Source organism: Lethenteron reissneri, chromosome 46 (assembly GCF_015708825.2).
Source record: "Lethenteron reissneri isolate LAM-NWPU_2019-01 chromosome 46, ASM1570882v1, whole genome shotgun sequence".
Lineage (NCBI taxonomy): Eukaryota > Metazoa > Chordata > Hyperoartia > Petromyzontiformes > Petromyzontidae > Lethenteron > Lethenteron reissneri.
Genome location: NC_083824.1, coordinates 1,054,675 through 1,076,925, shown reverse-complemented (window position 1 = coordinate 1,076,925; position 22,251 = coordinate 1,054,675). Strand labels below are relative to the sequence as shown.

The window sequence follows — 22,251 nt, the reverse complement described above, 5'->3', positions numbered from 1 at the left end:
GCCCCCATGGGCCACTCCGTAGGCGCAGCGAATTGTGGCTGAGTTGCGGCCCCCTTGGGCCACGCCGTAGGCGCAGCGAATTGTGGCTGAGTTGCGGCCCCCATGGGCCACGCCGTAGGCGCAGCGAATTGTGGCTGAGTTGCGGCCCCCATGGGCCACGCCGTAGACGCAGCAAAGTGTGAAGGCGCCTGCGCTTTCGCGACCCACCGGTCAGCGGCGGCGTACGAAGCCACGGCGTCGTCCCGCGACGCGGCGAGGGACCACGGCGTTGCAGCCTCAACGGGCCACGCCGAAGACGCGGCGGTGTAATTCGGGCCTGCAGCGGCCCCCGCGGCCCACCCCGCCGGCGCAGCGAGGTGCGGGACAGCGGCCGCAGCCGCGGCAACCTCTCGCGATGCGGCGAGGCACCACGGCGTTGCGGCCTCCCCGGGCCACGCCGTAGACGCGGCGGTAAAACACGGAGCCGCGGTGGCCCCCGCGGCCCTCCCCGCCGGCGCAGCGAGGTGCGGGACAGCGGCCGCAGCCGCGGCAACCTCTCGCGACGCGGCGAGGCGCCACGGCGTTGCAGCCTCCATGGGCCACGCCGAAGACGCGGCAGAATAACACGCAGCTGCGGCGTCATCCATGAGAAGGGACGCAGGCACGGCGAGGTGCAGAGCCGCGGCATCGCCGGTGTCCGGCCCCGTGAGCGCAGCGACAGGTTGAGCCGCGGCAGCACCCGCGGCCCATTCCGGCGGCACAGCGATGTACGGGGCAGCAGCAGCCGCCGCTGCCCACCCCGGCGGCCCGGCGAGGACGGCACGCGCGTACTTACCCTGGGCCCCCCCGGCGGGCGCCGCTTGATGTAGAGCCGCGTCGTCGCCGGCGGCTGGTCTCGCAGGAGCGGCGTGCCGAGAAATCCCGGCCGCGTCGGTGGAGAGACGCGGCGTCGCGGTCGCCATGGCAGCCGTAGCAGCGGCCGCATATGGCTCCCGAGCCAACATGGCCGCCGCGGATTGCGTCGCAGCCAACATGGCGGCCATTTCCGGTGGAGCGGTCGCTGGGGCCCCCCCGGCGGGTGCAGCTTGATGTAGAGCCGCGTCGTCGCCGGCGGCTGGTCTCGCAGGAGCGGCGTGCCGAGAAATCCCGGCCGCGTCGGTGGAGAGACGCGGCGTCGCGGTCGCCATGGCAGCCGTAGCAGCGGCCGCATATGGCTCCCGAGCCAACATGGCCGCCGCGGATTGAGTCGCAGCCAACATGGCGGCCATTTCCGGTGGAGCGGTCGCTGGGAAAACTGCGGCGCTTTCAACGTTGGCAGTTGACAGTTGCTCCCGTCCCGCGTGCGGGGCGGTTGGCTGCGTCCGCGCCTCCACCTTGGCCAACCTGGCTGTCAGCTGCCCCACCGCCTGCAGGAGCTGCTGCAGCAGAGCTGCGGGGACGCTCTCCGTCTCTGGCGGCGGCGGTGAGCTGGCACTCCCCGCAGCCGACTCCTCCCGCTCCGGCCCGCTCGTCTCCACGGGAACCGTCACCGGGGTCCCGGGCTCCGGGGTCACTGCTGGAGCCTCCTCTCCGCCTTCGGCGCCCTCCAAGTCATGTGCCGGTGGGTTCCTACGCCGTGCGCCCGCTTTATACATGTTGGCGACGGTGTAAACTTCTGACACCGGTTGTTGTATCGTAGACGGAGGTACTCGGAGACGGAGGTTGAGTTAGGGGCTTCCGCCAGGGTTTATTAACACTTATCACTATCCCTGGTTCCCTCTTTACCCCTTCCACTATCCCCGTTCCTCCAGTGACCCCGCTTACGTTACGGGGTCTCCCTTATATACCCTCGGAGGGGTGATGTCGCGTGCACTGCCCAGCGCGTGCGACCCCACGTCCCGTGAGGTCACCGCACCTGACAGCGCACACGACGCCACCACTCTCCACTACTCCTCTACATATGTACTGTTTACATGGTATGTGTGCTGTGTAAGTGTACTCTAATAATGTTGTTGCCTATCGATGTGCTGTGCATGTGGAGTTTTAAATGGTGTGTACTGTACGGGAAAACCTTAACCAACGTGGTTTTATTTCTTTTACTTAACTTTCGTGACTGCAGGAATTCATATTTTTTGGTTCTTTCGGTAAAGTCACGTAGATAGAAAAATAATAATAAAAAGAAAGTAAATAAAAAGAAAAAATATTAATAACCATTGCTACAGTCTACATTAAAGCCTGCCAGTACACTCAGATTAAGAACCAGGCTACAGTCTACATTAGTGTTTTTTTTATCTACGTGACTTTACCGAAATAACCAGCGAATATCAACGTGGTTTTATCAAACGCGTGTTTCGGCTCGGCAATGTTTGACGCTGATAAGATTCTCATCTGCGCACCGTCAGTTGTGAATTAATAGATTGTGAGTGATTTATTTACCCTTTATGGTTTTTGTGTGTTAATGTAACATACTCAACAAACCAATGAAGAAGATTCCTGGTTTTGATCTTTCACGAAGTTCATGGTCCACGCTAAACCGCATACGCACAAATCATGGCAGATGTGGTTACCGATGCACAAATAGAAAATAAAAACTCTCCCGTGTAAGTGTACACTCTGGTCATCCAGATCAGACCATACAACATATAACGACGCAATGCCCAATCCACGCATACAAAGGAGTCATGACAGCAATGATACACTCTGCTGCACTTGACGCGATTATCTGGCTTGACCATTTGAATATTAAATGGTAGTTGTTGCTTCTTCATCAGCAGTCATACGACAAAAGAAGATGCTTGACACGCACATGGGCAACAACGCACATTATCAACACTGCCGCACGCATCGAGCCAGGCTGAGCTATCCGGACAGACGCCAAACTCGGGCGTTGATTGGTTTATCGAGATATGGACGAATGGGGAGTGAGGTTCGGGGATTCAGTATCAGGGGCGAGCGTCGGGCTGGCAATTCATTGTCGGGGGTAAACGTTGGGCTTTGAGTGTGTGGTGCGGGAAGAGGAAGGAGACGGGGGTTCAGTGTTGAGGTGATATTGAAAGTGTACACACAAGAAATGGAGAGCGACTCGGCATACTTTATTACAATAAGGGGGGAAAATCGTGGAGCGTGAGTAAAACAGAGGGAGGGGGTGATAATGTCGGACCCAGGTACGCAACCCCCGCGTTTGTTGAGGTTTACCTATATCAGAATGTAGAGGCCGACCGAAACTGAATTTCTGGTTTCGGCCGAAAACGAAACCAGACCGAAAGCTAAAAATTGGCTTTCGGCTGAAACCGAAAGTTAAAAATTGACTTTAGGCCGAAACAGAAAGTAAACCGAAAGTTCACTTTTTGGCTTCGGCCGAAACAGAAACTATGCCGAAACAAGCCATTTTCCAACTTTCAGCGCCGAAACCGAATTTCGGTCAGCCTCTAATTGTCAGACTTCGAATCTCGGTATCAACACGCGTGTAGACTGAAGCAAACGCAACACATAAGCCAAGGCGGACAGGCGGCTGGGAACAGACAACAGAGGCACTTTTTTGTCGTCCCGCCAAAGAGACTCTACCCATGGATGGAGATGCAGGCTGCCGTCTGTTGACCGGTCGTATATACATTAGCAGACCATGGTTGCGGCTGTAACCTCGCTCCCAAGCTGCTGCTGACGTGTGTTTGCAGCCTATCGCATAGGATTGCTTAGCGCCGACTGACCGGCCGATAGGCAGAGTGATAGACGTAGCACTAGCGTTATATTCTAAAAATAGATCTTCGGTTGACGAATGACGACCGAAAGTCAATATCAGTTTCGGCCGAAACCAGACCGAAAGTTAAAAATTTACTTTCGGCCGAAACCGAAAGTATGCTGAAAGAGGCCATTTGCCAACTTTGGGAGCCGAAACCGAAACCTAATTTCGGTCGGCCTCTATCAGAATGAGAATCTTTATTTTAGACTGGAGGTGTATGTGTTGTGTAAATCTACAAACACTTTGCACTTCTATCGTTTTTTTGTTGTTGTAACTTTCTGACATGCCCCTATTGGACATCTGTGAAAAAGAGCTTAATATCTCATCGGATTTCTCGAAGATAAATAAATACTCAGATTCTGAAACATTGTAGAATATTTATAATGTGCTATGTATGTACTTTAAAATGGCATCTGTGTGATGTTAGTGTACTATGGTGTAAGTATTAAGATATGTGTTGTACGCTGTATTTTCTGTATATAAGGTGTTGTGTTTGTGCGATAGGTTCCACGTATGTGTTTCGTGTGTAGTGTGTGTACAGTACGTATACTTGTGTCGGTGGTGTATTTCTACAGGCCAAATGTGGAATTCGTAGAATGTTGTGAAAAAGATGTTGGAATTTGGTGCTCGTGGCTGAGGGTCATCCAATTCATGTCTGATAAGTGTGTGAACAAATCGTGTATGTGCATGTTATGAAGAGCTGTTGAGTGTACTGTGCATGACATGTAATATGTATATGTGCTGTGTACGTGTAGTTTTGCATGCTGTGCATATGTTTACGTTTCTGTATATGTACTGCTGTGATACATCTAAATGTATGACGGTCTGTTTAGATTATCTCTTTTGCAAGTGTGGACTATATATTTAGTGGTGTTGACACAGTTTCTATTTTGTTTAAATATTAAATGTGGCATAATTTTCACATATTGGAATTTGGCTACAATAGCACACAGGAACCTATTTTTAGTAATTGTCACAGACTATTTAACGTCCACTTTCTCGCAAAGTGGCTCAATTTGTTATGGTACTGCCCTACAAAAAAATACTACATTCTCAGTGTTGTACAGTAGGCTGATATCGTGTACATATATTCAATTGGTGCGAGACAAGAAGGTATTTAAGAATTAGGAAACATTTAAAGCTCAGTGTATTCTTGTACACACTAGTGGCAAACTCATTGAATACGAGTGGAGAGGAGGAGCAATAAGTTAATAGAATGGAAAGCAAAGGTTGGATCGTTTTATGGTTGGGGTTTAGGGAAATATAGACATTGGACATTTGAATTTGCGCATCATTTTGCATGCACATCTAATGGCATACATGCACACACCTCAACACCACACCTGACACATACACTGACACACGGCCGTCGGGCACCTCTGCCCCGTCTGTCGCACCATACCTCGCATGCCCCCCCCATGCCCCTTCCCCCCCATGCCCCCCCACACTCCCACCCACCGACCTCTCCTTCTCCTTCCCACACCACACGCCGGCGTATTGGGGCCGGCAGCACATGGTGATGAGCTTCAGGGTGTCGGAGCTGCAGGTTCTGCTGGGCTACATAGGGCGGAGCCGCACAGGGCGCAAGCACGAGCTCATGACGACTGCCCTCCAGGTGCTCAAGTCTGGCTGCAGCGCCGCTGTGCAGATCAAGATTCGGGAGCTCTACCAAGTAATCATTCGCAAGGCACGGCCGCACCTGCCCGATCACTGCCTTGCCTTGCACTCTCTCATTCGTAGCCAGTGTCCTGGTACCCGTGTTAGAAATAAGGCTTTTTCTGCACATTTCTAGCAAATTTATAAATAAAGTGAAAGTTATTTTCTCTATACTTAGAAAGGGTCTAAATAATATCTTAAGATGCAGTACAAGAGGGGACAAAGCATCTGATCAAGGATATAGTTTTACTTATGTTGTCCTTCCCCACACCTCCGATTAGCTCGGTTGGCTACATGGTGCAAAAGAAGTTCATCATACATACAAGGCAGACCACTGAAGCAGGTTTTGATTGAGAGTCCTTATGAAAAATTAAACCACATGATGCTGCATATGAACATGTAAACCAGAGTATTTGTAAAGTGTCAGTCCCTCCCATATTGTCTTTTGTATATGTGTGCTCTTGAGACATTTGTTATTTTATGGGCATGATATAAATGTAAGTTGTTGTTTGTTTATGTATTGTGTTTATTTGGTAGATGGTGCCTGCCAAAGTAATCTGCCAAGGTTTCTGTTTTGTGTCGCAATGTTAGTAATTGTTTTTGGGTGCGAGGTGGGGAGGGGGGGCACCTGTGTGCTGTTCCGAAGCTATGGAAGGGCTACGGACTGGGCTCATGTCCATGTTTGGCACTCAGCAGCGCCGATACCCCGGCAAAGCGATGTCGCCGTCGGAGTTTGCTACGGTGGTAGACTCCTCACCGCCACCACGACCGCAGACGCTATCGTCGCCCACAGCGCTGCTCTACCACCATTCGGCAAGCTCCTCACAGCCGCCCGCTGCTAAAATTCCTCCCGGTAAGCTCGGATTGCTGGACACGACAACACTCGGTGCGGTGTTCGCAGTGGTGTATGCCTCCGCTCATGACAACTGCATGTGCAGTGTTACTCGGAAGTTTTTGTAATGTCAATGTGTAATAGGTGGATGTTTAAAAAAGGATTGGCTCTTGAAGCTATGATTGTTACATTGTATAGTTATTGTCAAATATGTTTTTATTCCACAAATCCAACTATGGCATGTAAGTTATGTTCATGTTTTTGGTTAGAACACGTTCCTTCGAAGTGGGCAGGTAGGAACTTGGTTGGACAGCGCATTCGTGCACGACAGAAAGCTCGCGGTCACGTGACACACTTCAACCAATCCGGGAGCGTACATGTTTGGGAGGGGCTATGCACGACAGACAAATAATCCCTGGTGGGCAGTGTGGAACTTTTGTTCCTACCTGTAATATTTATCATGTGATATGTGGTTATGTGGGTTGATCGAAAGTATTCACATAATTGTTGGATGATCGTGTGAAAATGCAGCGTGAATCTTGACCGTTTCTGCATTGTATAGAAAAATCTGCGCTTGAGTATGTATGTTGACCCGCGCGCGTGTTTGTGTGCTTGTGTGTACTAGCAGCCTCAGGGCCCATCCCTCTGCTGTCGGTGCTTGCCAAGCAGGATGCTGACATGAGTCACCGATCACCCCCGCGCCTTCCTGCGCCGCCCGACGTGCGGCTCACCAAGCTGCCCTTTTACGATGTACTCGACGAAATCATGAAACCGACTGGCCTGGGTAAGCTGTCTTCAATGCCCTCCAGTGTTAGTGGATGCAGCCTGCACAGCCACCTAAGAGTGTGCGTTGCTCTGCGCCATATGCAGTTTTAAACGTTTAGTGATTGTTTGCCTTCAGCGGTTGGATTGACTATGGCTGATGATGACCGTGATGGTTTGTGACTTTTTGCTGGATGTGAGGTATAGCAGTAGTTCAATAGCAGCATGATATCACTCTTCATAGAGAGTTGCTGTCTTACTTGGTTAAAATATGTTGTGAAATGCTCTGCTCTAAATGGCAGCAGAGGGTGCAAATCTTGCTGTTGGTGTAATTGCTTGTACACAACACAATGTCACGTCTGTCAGAGCTTTAGTTTGATGCATATGTTTCCCCACAGTTGCCACTAGCACGCAGCGCATGCAAGAGGCGTACTTTGTGTTCCCTCTCACGCCACAACAAGTCTCTCAGATATCCTCATCCAGGTACGTGGAATTGGGCGTCGGCAAGGGATGGCGCTATGCCACTCCATGGAAACCGCTTTTTCAATTCAAAGGTTGCTGAAGAATGGTCTCGACCAATTGTCAATATCTCTGACAGTGGTGAGCGGTCATCAGGTTTAAAAATTATTGTAAATGTGGTGGCTTGGCTCTCCAACACACTGGTTAGTGCTGTACTAGTAACGAATTGCATGTTCTGTTTACGTGACAAACCTTACTAATTGGCTGTCGGGTGGTGGCGTGTTTAACGACACATTTATATATTTACACGCTCTAACCCAACAAAACATCTATTATGGAGGTTTAAATACGCCTGCAGTTTGTAGGCAGCTATACAAACAGGTGAGTAATGAGTTCCGTCTAGGGTAAAGCGTTTTGTTTGACAGGGCCGGCAAGGACATACACTTCACGTGGAAAGACGGAGTGACAGAAGTAACATGAGTGGATCGACAGACAAATGTAATAACACGAGACTAGTATCCATGGAAAAGGCAAAGCAAGGCAGCAGAGCAATAAAGAGAGGTAGATGGGATCATCAATGACGCAAAGGGCTTTGGTTTAGATTCACCGTCGATGGGCGCGTGTGCTTTGTGGGGCAGGGAGCTGCTGCCAGGTTCACGCTATGACTACTCGGTACAGCTGCAGCTGAGGTTCTGCCTCTCGGAGACGAGCTGCCCACAGGAGGACCACTTCCCCCTTAACGTGTGCGTCAAGGTCAACGGGAAGCCCTGCCCGCTGCCGGTAAGCGCCGCAGATCGCCGAACCCTTTCAGGTCAAAAGTGGTTTCCCGCACAGTGAACATTAAAATGTGCTTTTATTTATTCTTGAGCCAGTGATGGAAATTCTGCATTTGTATGGAAGTGAGTAATTCCAATCGACACTGGTAATTGGCTTTCCCCAACTGGGTACTTGTGTAAAGTTGTTATTGGGCCAAGATGCGCCATTCCCCCATGCGATAGCCGGCAATACCAGCCTCATGCCAATAGGGGGTAACAGAGGGGCTGAGCCCCAATGCTGAGAGTCTATGCTTCATAGGGTCCAATGGTTACCCTATGGAACAGTATGTAAAAGGGGCAGATACCAGGAGGGGGGCTGGGGGATGACATCCTCGGATCCTTCTCGAAAGTTCGAGAAGGAAGGTGTGGCCGGGGCAGAGCGAGCCACGGCTCTGTATAAATGCCGGACCTCTGGACGGTCCCGGCAGTTGTCGTCCAGCTGAAGACAAGAAGACTGAAGAACCCGAGGGCAGAGCCGTACCCCTGGCAAGGGTCGGCTCCAGCTTGTATACCAGTGAAGACTCAAGCTTCACTCACGGAGGACTTGTAGATTAGCCAGTGAGAGGCGTAGTAGTCTGGAGAGTAACCTCCATAGTGTATTGGGTGTGAGGGGCTGTTACCTCTCCTGTGTTAAGTGATAATTGTTAAATAAAAACTGTGTTGCCTCAAAGAAGCTTTCTTCTAGTTATTCAACCCACTACACTTGCACTCAAATATCCTCTTTTTATAAACAGGGTGCATTTTAATAATAGGGTTTTTCCCCTTTTTTCTGGCAACAAAACTTAAACCTTTTTACAAGTGTAATAAAGGTCGTTGAGGCGACTTTTGGAATCCGGTCTTTTATTCACTTTGCATTACAGCTTTCCTTCACGCTGCTGACAGGCAGCGTGAGAGGGATAGAGAGAGAGACGCGCCGCCACGTGGCAACCCGGAGCCCCGCTCACGCATGGCCCCCTCCTCCGTTCGTTCCCGTTCTGACCATGTGTCGTTCGTCTCCACCCCTATTTAATACCCGGGTCACGTGGTATGTTTCCACCAATCCTGGTTAGCCTCCATGGAATATTCCAGACTCCCTCGTAGGCTCCCGGGACCACCCCCTGACTCATCTCCCCATTGGCTGTGGCCAAAGCCAGCAGAACCAATCCTCTACTTACAGCTGTCACCTTTCCATTACGTCAGGGCCACGCCCCTAGGCTTCCCCCCATTGGCTATGGACCAGGACCGGCAGAGCCAATCATCATGACGAGTTGTGATACGTCAGTGAGCCGGATATATCCTCACATTACACAAGGATTAATGTCTGCATTAACCACAATACTTGCAGTCAAAATGCTGCAAACAAAAAACACACTATGATAATATATGAATTATCCTTGAAACTGATTGGTCCACACCAAGGGACGGCTTTCTTTTGAGCCACGACCCAAAACGTCGTAGTTTTTTTGTTATTTTCTTTGAACCTATCTTACGTGACTTTACGGAAAGACCCAAATAATATTAATTCCTGCAGTCACGAAAGCTTTAAGTCAAGATTTAATAAGAATCACTGTTCATCAAAGACTTGTTACACATTTACAAATGTAATTGTTACACACTTACAAATGTATGTTCTGGGTAAATGCAATTATCCAAGTCGTCGTTTTCCACCAATTGGTCCATTTCTTGCACTAAAAGTATACAAAATAAGTAGTCTCCTCCACGATATGAATCTAGTCCGAAGCCTTCGTAACCCAGTGATGAGTACCAGCAGTGGATGGTTCCCCTTGCTAAAGGGACGTAATGTCTTATGCAGTAGCTTTGTGTTTGGCATTGGGTGTGCGTTGTGGTGTTCTATGCTTGCCAATATATTCGTGACTGTGCCACCTCAGGGCTGCTTGCCACCCCAGAAGAACGGCGTGGAGCCCAAGAGGCCAAGCCGCGCGGTCAACATGACGTCGCTCGTGCGGCTCACACCCTCCGTGCCCAACCACATCACCGTGTCCTGGTCTACGGACTTCGGCAGGGTTGGTGCCTGGCACACACCGCACAGTCCACGTCACGGCACTCGCAAATAACCTTTTACAGCCGGTTCATGCCCACCAACCCGCTCTGACGAGAGCGTGATGAAGTATGGTCAAGTGGGGAGGCATTTTATCCAGCATTGGATTGACAAAAGGGCTGTACACTCTTAATTTTGGAGCTTTCGTGACTGCAGGAATTATTCTTTGGTTTTTTTCCGGTAAAGTCACGTATAAAAATAAAATAATAAATTAAATAATAGCATACGACGTTTCGATTGCAACACAAGCAATCATCATCAGGTATAATGAAATAGCGACATAGAATATAACCAGAAAACTATAGACAGACATATAAGCAGACAGATATCACCAAGATACATAGAGAGAGCAATCCAGGTACAGAGAGAGGTGATCGTCTCTGTGGGGTGGCCTTAAATAGACAGAGGGGGGCGGAGGCAGAGAGAGGGAGGGGGTAGGGAAAACATTTACATGTCAATGAGTACGAAGGGAGGGGAGTAAGGTAAGCAGGCTTAGAGGGAGACAGAACACACTAAATTAAATAACCTAGCAAAGTATCGAAATGTTATGTAAAACGACACAGAGAGTCGGTCAACACACAATTAACGCATTGCCTGGTCGATTAAGTATTTCAAAGATTGCTAAGTTAGAATTTAAGTGTGAAAATTCCAAAGAAAGACAAAACATAAAAAAAAAGAGGAACGGAGACACACAGACAGAGCAGAACCTAAGAACGATACAAAACGAGTGTAGACAGAGAAAATTACACTAAATATACAGGCAGAGAGAGAGAACAAGAAACCCAGAGAGAGAGAAAAAGGTAAACTTGGAACTTCCCCGTAGAAGTGGTTCAATCTTAATTTTGGAGCTTTCGTGACTGCAGGAATTATTCTTTGGTTTTTTCGGTAAAGTCACGCACAAAAATAAAATAACAAATCAAACAATAGCACACGACGCCTCGATTGCAACACAAGCAATCATCATCAGGCACAACGAAACAGCGACACAGAACACAACCAGAAAACTATAGACAGACATACAAGCAGACAGATATCACCAAGATACATAGAGAGAGCAACCCAGGTACAGAGAGCGCTGTACCTGGGTTGCTCTCTCTATGTATCTTGGTGATATCTGTCTGCTTGTATGTCTGTCTATAGTTTTCTGGTTGTGTTCTGTGTCGCTGTTTCGTTGTGCCTGATGATGATTGCTTGTGTTGCAATCGAGGCGTCGTGTGCTATTGTTTGATTTGTTATTTTATTTTTGTGCGTGACTTTACCGAAAAAACCAAAGAATAATTCCTGCAGTCACGAAAGCTCCAAAATTAAGATTGAACCACTTCTACGGGGAAGTTCCAAGTTTACCTTTTTCTCTCTCTCTGGGTTTCTTGTTCTCTCTCTCTGCCTGTATATTTAGTGTAATTTTCTCTGTCTACACTCGTTTTGTATCGTTCTTAGGTTCTGCTCTGTCTGTGTGTCTCCGTTCCTCTTTTTTTTTTATGTTTTGTCTTTCTTTGGAATTTTCACACTTAAATTCTAACTTAGCAATCTTTGAAATACTTAATCGACCAGGCAATGCGTTAATTGTGTGTTGACCGACTCTCTGTGTCGTTTTACATAACATTTCGATACTTTGCTAGGTTATTTAATTTAGTGTGTTCTGTCTCCCTCTAAGCCTGCTTACCTTACTCCCCTCCCGTCGTACTCATTGACATGTAAATGTTTTCCCTACCCCCTCCCTCTCTCTGCCTCCGCCCCCCTCTGTCTATTTAAGGCCACCCCACAGAGACGATCACCTCTCTCTGTACCTGGATTGCTCTCTCTATGTATCTTGGTGATATCTGTCTGCTTATATGTCTGTCTATAGTTTTCTGGTTATATTCTATGTCGCTATTTCATTATACCTGATGATGATTGCTTGTGTTGCAATCGAAACGTCGTATGCTATTATTTAATTTATTATTTTATTTTTATACGTGACTTTACCGAAAAAACCAAAGGGCTGTACACTGTTGTTCATGAGTGCAAATTTATATGTAACCTTGTAAAATTTTCGTGATTACCATTTTTTTGGGAACTTTTTCAATGGATACACATGCTGGCGCATTGATTTGGCATGAAAACAGAATCATGTATTTACCCTTAAGTTGTAGGGGACTTTCCAGAACAGTAACACAAATGTATAAGCACGCGTGAATTTACCCAACCTCAGTCTAACTCTCCTATTTGCTGCTAGGAGTCAGGCTCAACAAAACATTGTAACCAGTCAGTTTAACACGTAGGCTTTCACGACCAATATTCATAATACAGGTTTTTTGGGTTAGATAGCGTAAATATATAAATGTGTCGTTAAACCCGCCACCACCCGACAGCCAATTAGTAAGATTTGTCACGTAAACAGAACATGCCAATTCATTACTAGTACAGCACACCGGTGTGTTGGAGAGCAAAGCCACAACATTGGTGGTGGCGGGTTTAACGACGCATTTATATATATATCCGCGATCTAACCCAAAAAAGCCTGTATTATGGATTGTAACTGCTATTAACCACACGCCCAAATTCTGAAAAAGAATCTGCAAATGATCATTAGGAATACATGTGACAACAGCACCCCCGACTGGCAAACTTGGTGGGACCCTCTTGAAAAAGTAGTCTTGAGAGTCGGCAAGACTTTCCTGGGTAAACAATCGTAAATCATTTTTTTTACATTTCCGTACCCAGTGTGGTCGTTTAGCTATTTATAGTAATGAGACATTTAATAAGCTGGGGAAACATTTGCAGGAGCTGCTCCCACTGCGGACGTACGACCAATTTCTCCTCGCGCATTCTCTTTACGCCCCTCCTCCTCTTTTTGTCCTTGCACTACCAACAGAGCTACTCGCTGGCCGTGCACCTGGTGAAGCAGCTGTCGTCGGCCGTGTTGCTCAACCGGCTCAAGGCGAAGGGCATCCGTAACTCGGACCACTCGCGCGCCCTCAGTGAGTGCAGCGTCCCGCATACAGAAGCGTGCACTTGCCTTGCCGGCACTCTGAGAAAAAAACAAAATGATGACTCGACAGTTCGATTCGTCATTTTCTTGGGGTATGCGATACATATTTGAAGCTTCGTTTGTAAAACAAAAGACACGTTAAGTAAATGGGTTAAGTGGGTTCTCGAATGTTGTAGCCCTGTCGTCACCAGCATTGATTGCACAAAATATCCATCGTTGTACTGGGTTGTCCAATATGTTTTTGAAGCTTTGATTGTGAAACGAGACTGATCAAGCGTTCAGATGTTCCCTCATTGTGTCACTATAGTGACTTTTTTACAGAACCAAGTTTATACAACAGTGAGTGAGTGTTCCTGGAAGTCGTTTGGAAGTATTATTTTTTTATTAACAAAGCTTGAGAATCGTGTTTGCCAAAAATAAAGTTCTTTTTTGCTCATTGAGCATTAATGGGGGTGCGTATTGCCCATTTATAGCCATAAGCCAGTGGTGGAAAACCACATTCCTATGGTGAGGGCTAGTCTATCCATAGAACAACCACTGTTATCTATTTTATTTACTACTAGCTTAAAAACATTTTTCAAAACTACTCTTAAAAATCTAACAGCAGTGTGTACTGACTGTGGTGGTACCTGCTATGATTACAGCAGTGCATACTGTGGTGGTACCTGCTATGATTACAGCAGTGCATACTGTGGTGGTACCTGCTTTCACTGCAGCAGTGTGTACTGTGGTGGTTCCTGCTATGATTACAGCAGTGCATACCGACTGTGGTGGTACCTGCTATCACTACAGTAGTACATGCTGACTCTGTAGCAGTATTTATCGACTCTATAGCACAAAGTACTTACTTGACAGTGGCGTGGTGAGGCCTAGTCCCGTGCAGAGCCTCTGGCCTCGCCTAGATTGTCCAGCCGGCCGAGGTGGCACCTTGGCAGGCTGGGGCTGGGCTGCTACCCCTGACCCCCCCCAGCCACTATCTCCCCGGGCCACTTTGCAGTAATATCTACGGCCTATATTGGTAGCATCTACCGACTGTATAGTAGTAACTGCACACATCTGGGTGGGGGGGACATCACACAGTGAAGAATTTACCTGAGCGTTTAGTGTATTTTTATAGCATTTTTAACGCGAAAGAAAATGTCCCCCTCACTCCCACCGAAGGCATGCGACTTGGCATGGGCCGTCCCCCCCACCAAAGGCGTGTGAGTTGGTATGGTCATGCACGAGTCATGAATAAATAAATAAAAGCGTACAAAAATGGCAGTAAATCGCTAATTAAACTAATTAAAAGTTGACGGATGTGAAAAAGAAATAGCGCTTGCTCACGGCAGGGCTTACGGCGTGGTTCCTGGCTATTTTTATTTTCCGTAAACCCCACCGTTGGAGAGCCAAATCCTTCGCAAGCGCGCAAGCGCGCAAACTCACAAACCCACAAACCCCGCCACAAACCCACACACAATTTTTTTTGACTTTTTCTATAAAGATAAGGGATGAAGGGCTGAGTCAACCCCCAACCAGGATTCGAACTGGAAAACTGATCGTGAGCGGCTCACTTTTGCTGTTGAGTCACCTGGCCGTGCAAGGCAGTGTGCATATATCATGGGGTTATTTTTTTCAGATGAGAGAGACATTTGATTTTTTGTTTGAACCTCGTTATGGTCGCATAGTTGTTTTTTATCGACTGCCGCAGTGTGGATGCGCAACGGTGCCCAAGTACTGGCCTGAGATTACGGTGGGTTCTCCTTGTCTTTTGCAGTCAAGGAGAAGCTGACTGCTGATCCCGACAGCGAGATTGCCACCACCAGCCTTAGGGTGTCCCTGCTGTGTCCGGTGAGTGGTCCCCATGCATCATACCTGGGGTGAATTACACTTGTAATTGTATACACTTTCGCACCTCCGATTAGCACGGGTGGCTACGTAAGGTGCTAAAGACGTTCAATACGCATAACTTGTAATGATTTTTAATCACAATGCAATTGTAATTATACTTATGTTACAATGCTCCTACGATTGTAATTATAATTTATCCCATATGTTCTGCACACGTGCCGTAGCAGCGGTTCGCAGTTTTGCTTAATGTTGGTTTCAGTGTGACCCCACGTAGTTTGCGTGTGTGCATGTGTGCCTGCATTTGTATGTGTGCCTGCATTTGTGTGCACTTGCCTGTATGTGTATGCCTACGTGTGTGCACGTGTATTCGCATCTGTGCGAGTGTGTACATGTTGCGTCTGGGTCCACGTACGTGCATGTCTGCACATACGGCATGTGTAGGGTGGAATGATCGCACAGGGGTTAACCCAATGCGCTACGAACCCGGAGTGTAATCGTATGGTTGTCTGAAATACAGATAGCCCTGCTTAAGTTACACCTCTTCATCCACTTTTACAATTGTAATGCATGCGAGTCAATTAATCCATAACATTCTAGGTTTGGTCTTTGAATTTCAAGTGATTGGCATTTCATGTGGCCTCCAAATGCAACTACCATGGCAGAAGTACTGATGACATTAGCACCATGTCATCGTGGCAAATTACCGCTTTTATTATGAATGTGTGTATGTGTGCTCCTGCTGTACAACCTCAGCTCGGCAAGATGAGGCTGAGCCTGCCATGCCGGGCGCTCACCTGCACGCACCTGCAGTGCTTCGACGCCGCATTGTACCTGCAGATGAATGAGAAGAAACCCACGTGGGTTTGCCCCGTATGCGACAAGAAGGCACCATACGACGGGCTAATCATCGACGGGTGAGCTTCCTGCCGTGTGCTCTCACACGCTTCAACCCCCCCCGCGGATATGTTAAGTTGTTTACAGCTTCTGCTCATTTCCTTTGATGCGCGGAGAAATGACCCACCATGCCCGCCCGCAGGCTGTTTGTGGAGATTCTCAACTCTTGCACGGACGCAGATGAGATCCAATTTCGGCAGGATGGGCTGTGGAGTCCAATGAAGCCCAAGAAGGAGAGCAAGGAGCGAACAGTGGCGACCATGCACCGCTCCAATGCTGATAGTGAGTGGCCACACACCTCGCCACGGTTGTACAGGCCCACACGTGCCTCTTGTCCGTTGCTCGCACGAGTTCTGGACATCGGTGATGAGCAACAATAAATCCGAATGTGGACGTTCTGGTCTTTCAACAGCGTTACCGTGCCGCGAGGCCGAGTAATTTAACCCCAACGTTCACCTCTGCAGGCATGGGTGGCTACGGCAGCTCGGGTTACTCTGCATTGGCGGCATCGCAACCAAGCCGCGTGGGCAGCAAGCGTGCCGAGGTCATCGACCTCACAGTGGGAAGCTCCGACGACTCGTCAGACGCCAGCGAGCGAGACGACGATGACGACGACGATGACGACTCATCTCCCTCACCTCCACCGCTGCCGCCTACAAAAAAGTTCTGCACGAGCGCCATCATGGAGCTGCCCGGGAAAGGGTTAGTGGTGCCTGTCCTGGACCACGACGAACTCTCGCAGGATTGGTAGCCGCTCGTTCTCAATCTAAGGGCGGCACTGGTAAATTGTTGGGCCTAGCGTGGGGAGGTTCACAAAGTGTTCGACATGAATTGTTTATAGCAGCTACGACGTTTTATTGCAGTGCGTTTTTAAGCGCGGGGGTTGTTTTCGTTATTTGAACTAGGGAGGTCACGGGAAGCGCTGCACTTGATAGCAATGTGTTGGGGAAGAAGCAAGAATGTTTCCTCTTGTCCTGTCTGAATTACCCTATATATAAATGGTCATTGTTATCGACATTTTATTGCTTAACTGTAAATTGGGTAAATCATTAACATTTGAATGTCTGCAGTTATAGCTTACTCTTGTGCTTGTGTCCTCCATAATTTTAATTTATTTTCTATTAAAGCCACCGTTTTTTGTTCGTACGTACTCGAGTAATGTTGAGTGTTGCTCGATTGAGAGTCCTGCCTTGTGTTGTATGCATTTTGTTGTTTACGTGTTGTCATCTCATGGCCCCTTTGAAGATATGCAGGGGGGTGACACTGCCATATGGGGAGTGCTGTTATTTGATACCATTACAATAAAGTTATTTTTTTATAGTTTTGTGAGACGCAAATGCATTATTTACAAGACTTGTTCACGCATGCACAAAGCAGCCACTCTCACTGTCGCTTTCTTTCCCTGTGTTTGAAGTGTGCGATGCCAACTGAAAGATAATTTTACATCGATTATGGCTTGTGTTGCATGGACTGCTCTATCCTAACCACTTCTAACGCAAACACATTGCTTCACTAACGCTTAGAAGAGAGTGCCCAACGGCGTATTTAAGAAGTTGAGTCGAGTTCACGAGATGCGTCCCAAGTTTGCGATGGCTAGCCATTTGTCAGTTGAGTGGCGACGCGCTGCGGATGTTGGCTTGCATGCTCTAATCGTGGTGCACTGTGTGTTTAAGGGTGCTGAACCTGCACCGCTCCAGCGTGTCCCCCATGGTGTCGAGTTACCTGCCCACGTCACTGGCGGACTTCACCTCCTACTCCATGTCCACCATGCCCCCAGACATGCCCAGTGAGTACCTGTGCCCACCTTAACTGGAAAAGGCACCTGCTCACGACATGTGCGGGGTTCACGCACACGCGTGCACAATGTCATTGACGTTTTCCTTGTCATAGGGTTTAGGGCTTTTTGAGCTAATCGTGACGCAGTTTTGATCAAATGAATCTCGTTCTTTGGTCTTTGGTCACCGCCTTAATTTTACTGGAGATGCGGAAAATGTAGACAGCCACACCAAGTGGTTCACCAGCACTGGAGTTTGAGGAGCCCTGCTCTTTGAATATCAACGCTTTGCTGTAATCTATTGGGCCTCTAGCTTCCTTGCCAGTAATACAGCCCCTTGAATTATCTCATTGCACCCTGCTGGTTCGGTGTGACTGGTTCCAACTCTCGATCCAAATTAAAGTAAACATAGAATAAATAAAAACGAATGGCTTTCTTACATGAGCTGAATCGCAATCTGCATTATTAATCACCTAGCAAGCGGTAATGTGCAAAGCAGCGGTTAGGTTATGGTTAGGTTCGGATAGGGTTAGTTTAACGTTAGGTTAGGGGCTAGGACTGTTAGGGCTAGGTTAGAGTTAGGTTAGGGTTGGGTAAGGGCTAGATTGTTTAGGTTATGTTAGAGCTAGGTTATGTTTGGGTTACGATTAGGTTAGCGTTAGGTTTGGGTTAGATTATGGCTAGGTTCGGGTTAAAACTAGATTCTAAGCTTTCGCGACTGCAGGAATTACTCTTTGGTTCTTTCGGGAAAGTCACGTAGAAAATAAAATAAAATCATAGAATACGACGTTTCGGTTGCAACAAGCAACCATCATCAGGTAAGAATGAATGATAAAACACAGACACTTTACTTCTAATTTAGCAATCATTGGGAGAACGTTAATCAACCAGGCTATGCGTTAACTGTGTTTTAGCCGACTCTCTCTCTGTGTTGCATTACATTAATTTAATTTTGCTTAGTTGTCAAACGTCCTATTTCTCACTCAGTGTGTCTGAGTGTTGTCTCTTTCTACATGTGGGTCTGCCTATGCTGTTTTGGTGTCTTTCTGTTTGTGGGTCTGTCTGTGCTGTTTCCGTGTCTGTGTTTTATTACACTTTACTTCTAATTTAGCAATCTTTAGAAGAACATTAATCAACCAGGCTATGCGTTAACGGTGTTAACCAACCCTCTGTGATGCATTGCATTACACTTCTTAATTTTACTAACTTTGCTTTCTCAAACTTCATATTTTCTTGCTTCCACTGCTCCCTGTCCCCTCGTTTGTCAGCTGGTCCTGCCTCCCCAGTCCTCTCTCTGCCCCGGCCCCTCCCTCCCCTCTCTATTTAAGGCCTCTGCACAGATTCGTTGTCCTTCTGTTCGTCTTGGTGTGTCTCTCTCTGCATGTCTGCCTATGCTGTTCCCGTGTCTGTTTTATCATTCATTCTTACCTGATGGTTGCTTGTGCTGCAACCAAAACGTCGCATTCTATGATTTGATTTTCTACGTGACTTTACCGAAATAACCAGAGGTTAGGGTTAGATCATTAAAGATGGAACTCTATACCAGAGTACCAGATTTTGGCAACATTGCATTAAGACTGGTCCCTGCATAACTGTTAACTCTCAAGTGAATGAGATTTCCACAAATGTTAACTTATCTAGGTGACACTTCTACATCACATCGTTGGCTGTAAATGCTGTTATGGCAATACGCATGGGTGCTGGGTGCTCTTTAACTTTATGCCTGTCTTTTACAGCCCTGGATTTGTACTCCATCTTGCAGACGGATAGTCAGGTAAGTGGCATTCACCTACACTTCTGTATTCACCAGTGTACTCCACAATCTACTTACTGTGCCATGTTACTGTATTGAACATTGCACCTAATTATACAGGTCTCCCAATATTAGCACCTCAAGTCTTTTTTTGCCACAAGTGCTGCAGACAAATCTGACATCTTTCACTTTGTATGTTTTTGATTGCATAAAAACATGCGTTTTTTATCGACATTCGGTGCCAGGCAGATGTATGTTTAATCTATGTAACTGCTTTCATTATTCCACTTTTTCTGACCAGTTTGGGCTGGGTGCCTGTGAAAGAGCTTCATAGCTTATATACAATGTCTGTTCATTCATCTTGAAGTTTTGGACCCAGCAAAATTTGCAGATATTTTATATTGGCAAATGTAACACCTCCAGGATTAATGCACAGCCTTTAACACCACCAGTGGTGCAATTGCAGCAGAGCTCAGGCTAGAGGGACTTTGGCAGAGGGGAGGTCAAGGCACCCCACGTCATTCAATGCGCCAACCACGAGGCCACTGTCACCGTACCTGCTCTTGTAATAATCCACCAGCTGGTTTGTTCACACATGCTTGCAGCACGACTTGGAACCTTGTAGATTTGTTGCACATCATTACCGTCTTGTCCCCAGTTCGGCAGCGGAGTGTACCTGGACAATCCGTCGTCAAATGCAGCTGCGCTCACCACATCCACCATGACGTCCACCACCTCCAGCCGCTTGCAGGAGCCACACCCTCCCAGTACTGCTGCCACGGTGGCTGCCAGGGCCTATCCAGACGTCATCTCACTCGACTGACTCTCCATGAAGCAGGGGAGAGGCTGTGCCAGTCAACTGTGCTTATAATGCAGCAGCCTCCACGGACCTTGGTTGATTTTCGAGAAGTTTCAAATTGGACACACTCGCTTCGCCAACACTTCGGTTTAAGTTATCTAACAAGTCCTGGGCATGTGGGGTGTCAAGACCACCAATAAAATGTTTTTTGGGCTAGATTGCATAAATGATCTATAGCACACTTTTCATCAAGGATCTCAGAGCAATATGAGACAGCAGCACACTCAGCATATTAAATGCATTTTAAGAATAATTTACTAAAACGAAAAGTTTAAGAAATGTATAGCTTTTAAGGCACATTTAAAAATGTCCACTGATCCTGATATTTAATTTAGCCTTCCATAGCCTGGGGGCTACATGGGAAAAAAGCTCACCCAGACCAAAACCTCAACCTGGGAATGCAGATCACCATATCCAGATCTTAGTGACCTTTGAGGGGACATGGGTGCAGCATGTCAATGATGTAGGCTGGGGCAAGATGGTTCACTGCTTTGTCAGTATTTTAAACTATTGTGAAACTGGAAGCCAGTGCAGGGAAGCCAAAACTGGTGTTTTAGGTTAACACCTGAGGTCACATTCTGAACATGCTACAAATTGATCAGCACCTTGTTAGCCACACCAGGGAGTACGACATTAAAAGTCTGAGATGACGGCAGAGAGAAGGGATAGCATAGATTTTGAAGATGGAAAAATGAAGTGATCTTTTTAATGAGCCTTGAAGCACATGGGATCACAGAGGACCCCTAGATTTGTAATTGCCTTTATGTTGCTCAACCCACCACAGCTAATTAGCAAGGCTTGTGTAAGCAAAGCATGCCAATTCCTTACAAGTTAAGCACACCAGTGTGTTGAAGAGCAAACCAACATTTACAATTCAAGACTGGTTATATAATTACCAGCAATACTCTAATTGTGTATTTGCTGACCTAGAAACTAATTGGCATGTTTTGTTTACATGATAAACCTTATTATTTGGCTGTGTTGATCTATATGTATGCCATCTAACACAAAAAACCCTATTGGGTCAGGAAAGCCAAGGAATAACTGCACCAACACTCAGGTTGTAAAAATATTACAATATCTTCCCCCACAAGTTAATCGCACAGCTCTGACTACTTGCAAGTGTCAAATTGTTTAAAATTGACAGCAATACCACCACTGAAAGGTATTTATTTCACAGAACAAGGCTTGACCTGAAGTACCTGCACACACATGGGCTTATCCTGCAAGTGGTGCCGAAACCTTAGGCTGCAGAATGCCAAAAGCAGATCTCTCCATGGATTTTGGGATGCCAAATCAGCTTAATATTGTAAAAAAAGAATGTACAGTTTGTAGTTGATAAGATGTAATTTTTAGCCACGTGTAGCCACATTGGTAATCCTCACAGGATGCGTGTTTGTCAGTCTCTTGCACATTTGGTATTGGAAAGTCTTGTAGACATGTCAGTTGCTCATTAAAATTGACAACGGACCATTTATATTGTGCATGTTCTCCCACTGTTGTAAATGCCACACTGCAGCTCCCAGTTAGCATCAAGTGACCAACAGAATGAGCAATTTATAAAGCCTTTGGTCCATTGCAGTCATGCATTTACTGGTAGGAACCTCTGGTTACACCAGCCCACGGGATTATTGTGTCCGTCGTGCAGGGAGGGGCTGGGTGGAGAGGGTAGGGTGGGGAGGGGCTTATAAAACGTTTAACCTACTCACGCATGCTTGTGCCCACCCTCAGTCGGGCATATTTGCGGAATACACACCACCGTTGACCCTCCCTCCGCAGGAATGTGTTTAACCTGTCAAGACCTGTATACACATTCCACTTTCCATTTCCAACTGTACCTTTATCCTTCCATGTCATGCAGGGGTTAGTGAATATTTTTCGCAGTGCTATGGCATAACTTTCCAATTGCTT

The 22,251-nt window shown here is 47.3% G+C and overlaps 1 protein-coding gene across 5 annotated transcripts; it reads left to right on the top strand.

The window, feature by feature from the left end:
- The first annotated feature begins 1,651 nt into the window (after positions 1-1,651).
- Positions 1,652-21,815, top strand: LOC133354083 (E3 SUMO-protein ligase PIAS2-like). Of its 5 annotated transcripts, none has more exons than XM_061570648.1 (14): positions 1,652-5,384; positions 6,047-6,206; positions 6,814-6,969; positions 7,346-7,430; positions 8,045-8,186; positions 10,090-10,224; positions 13,114-13,219; positions 14,987-15,060; positions 15,814-15,974; positions 16,097-16,236; positions 16,419-16,656; positions 17,628-17,740; positions 19,465-19,502; positions 20,140-21,815. In XM_061570648.1, the coding sequence occupies exons 1-14, from the start codon at positions 5,211-5,213 to the stop codon at positions 20,302-20,304; spliced, it is 1,887 nt and encodes a 628-aa protein (XP_061426632.1). In that variant the 5' UTR covers positions 1,652-5,210; the 3' UTR covers positions 20,305-21,815. The 5 variants fall into 5 exon arrangements, with proteins under 5 accessions (XP_061426632.1, XP_061426633.1, XP_061426630.1 ...); XM_061570649.1 differs by having other exon boundaries at positions 1,654-5,369; positions 6,811-6,969; XM_061570646.1 differs by having other exon boundaries at positions 1,654-5,384; positions 6,811-6,969.
- Positions 21,816-22,251: the final 436 nt, after the last annotated feature.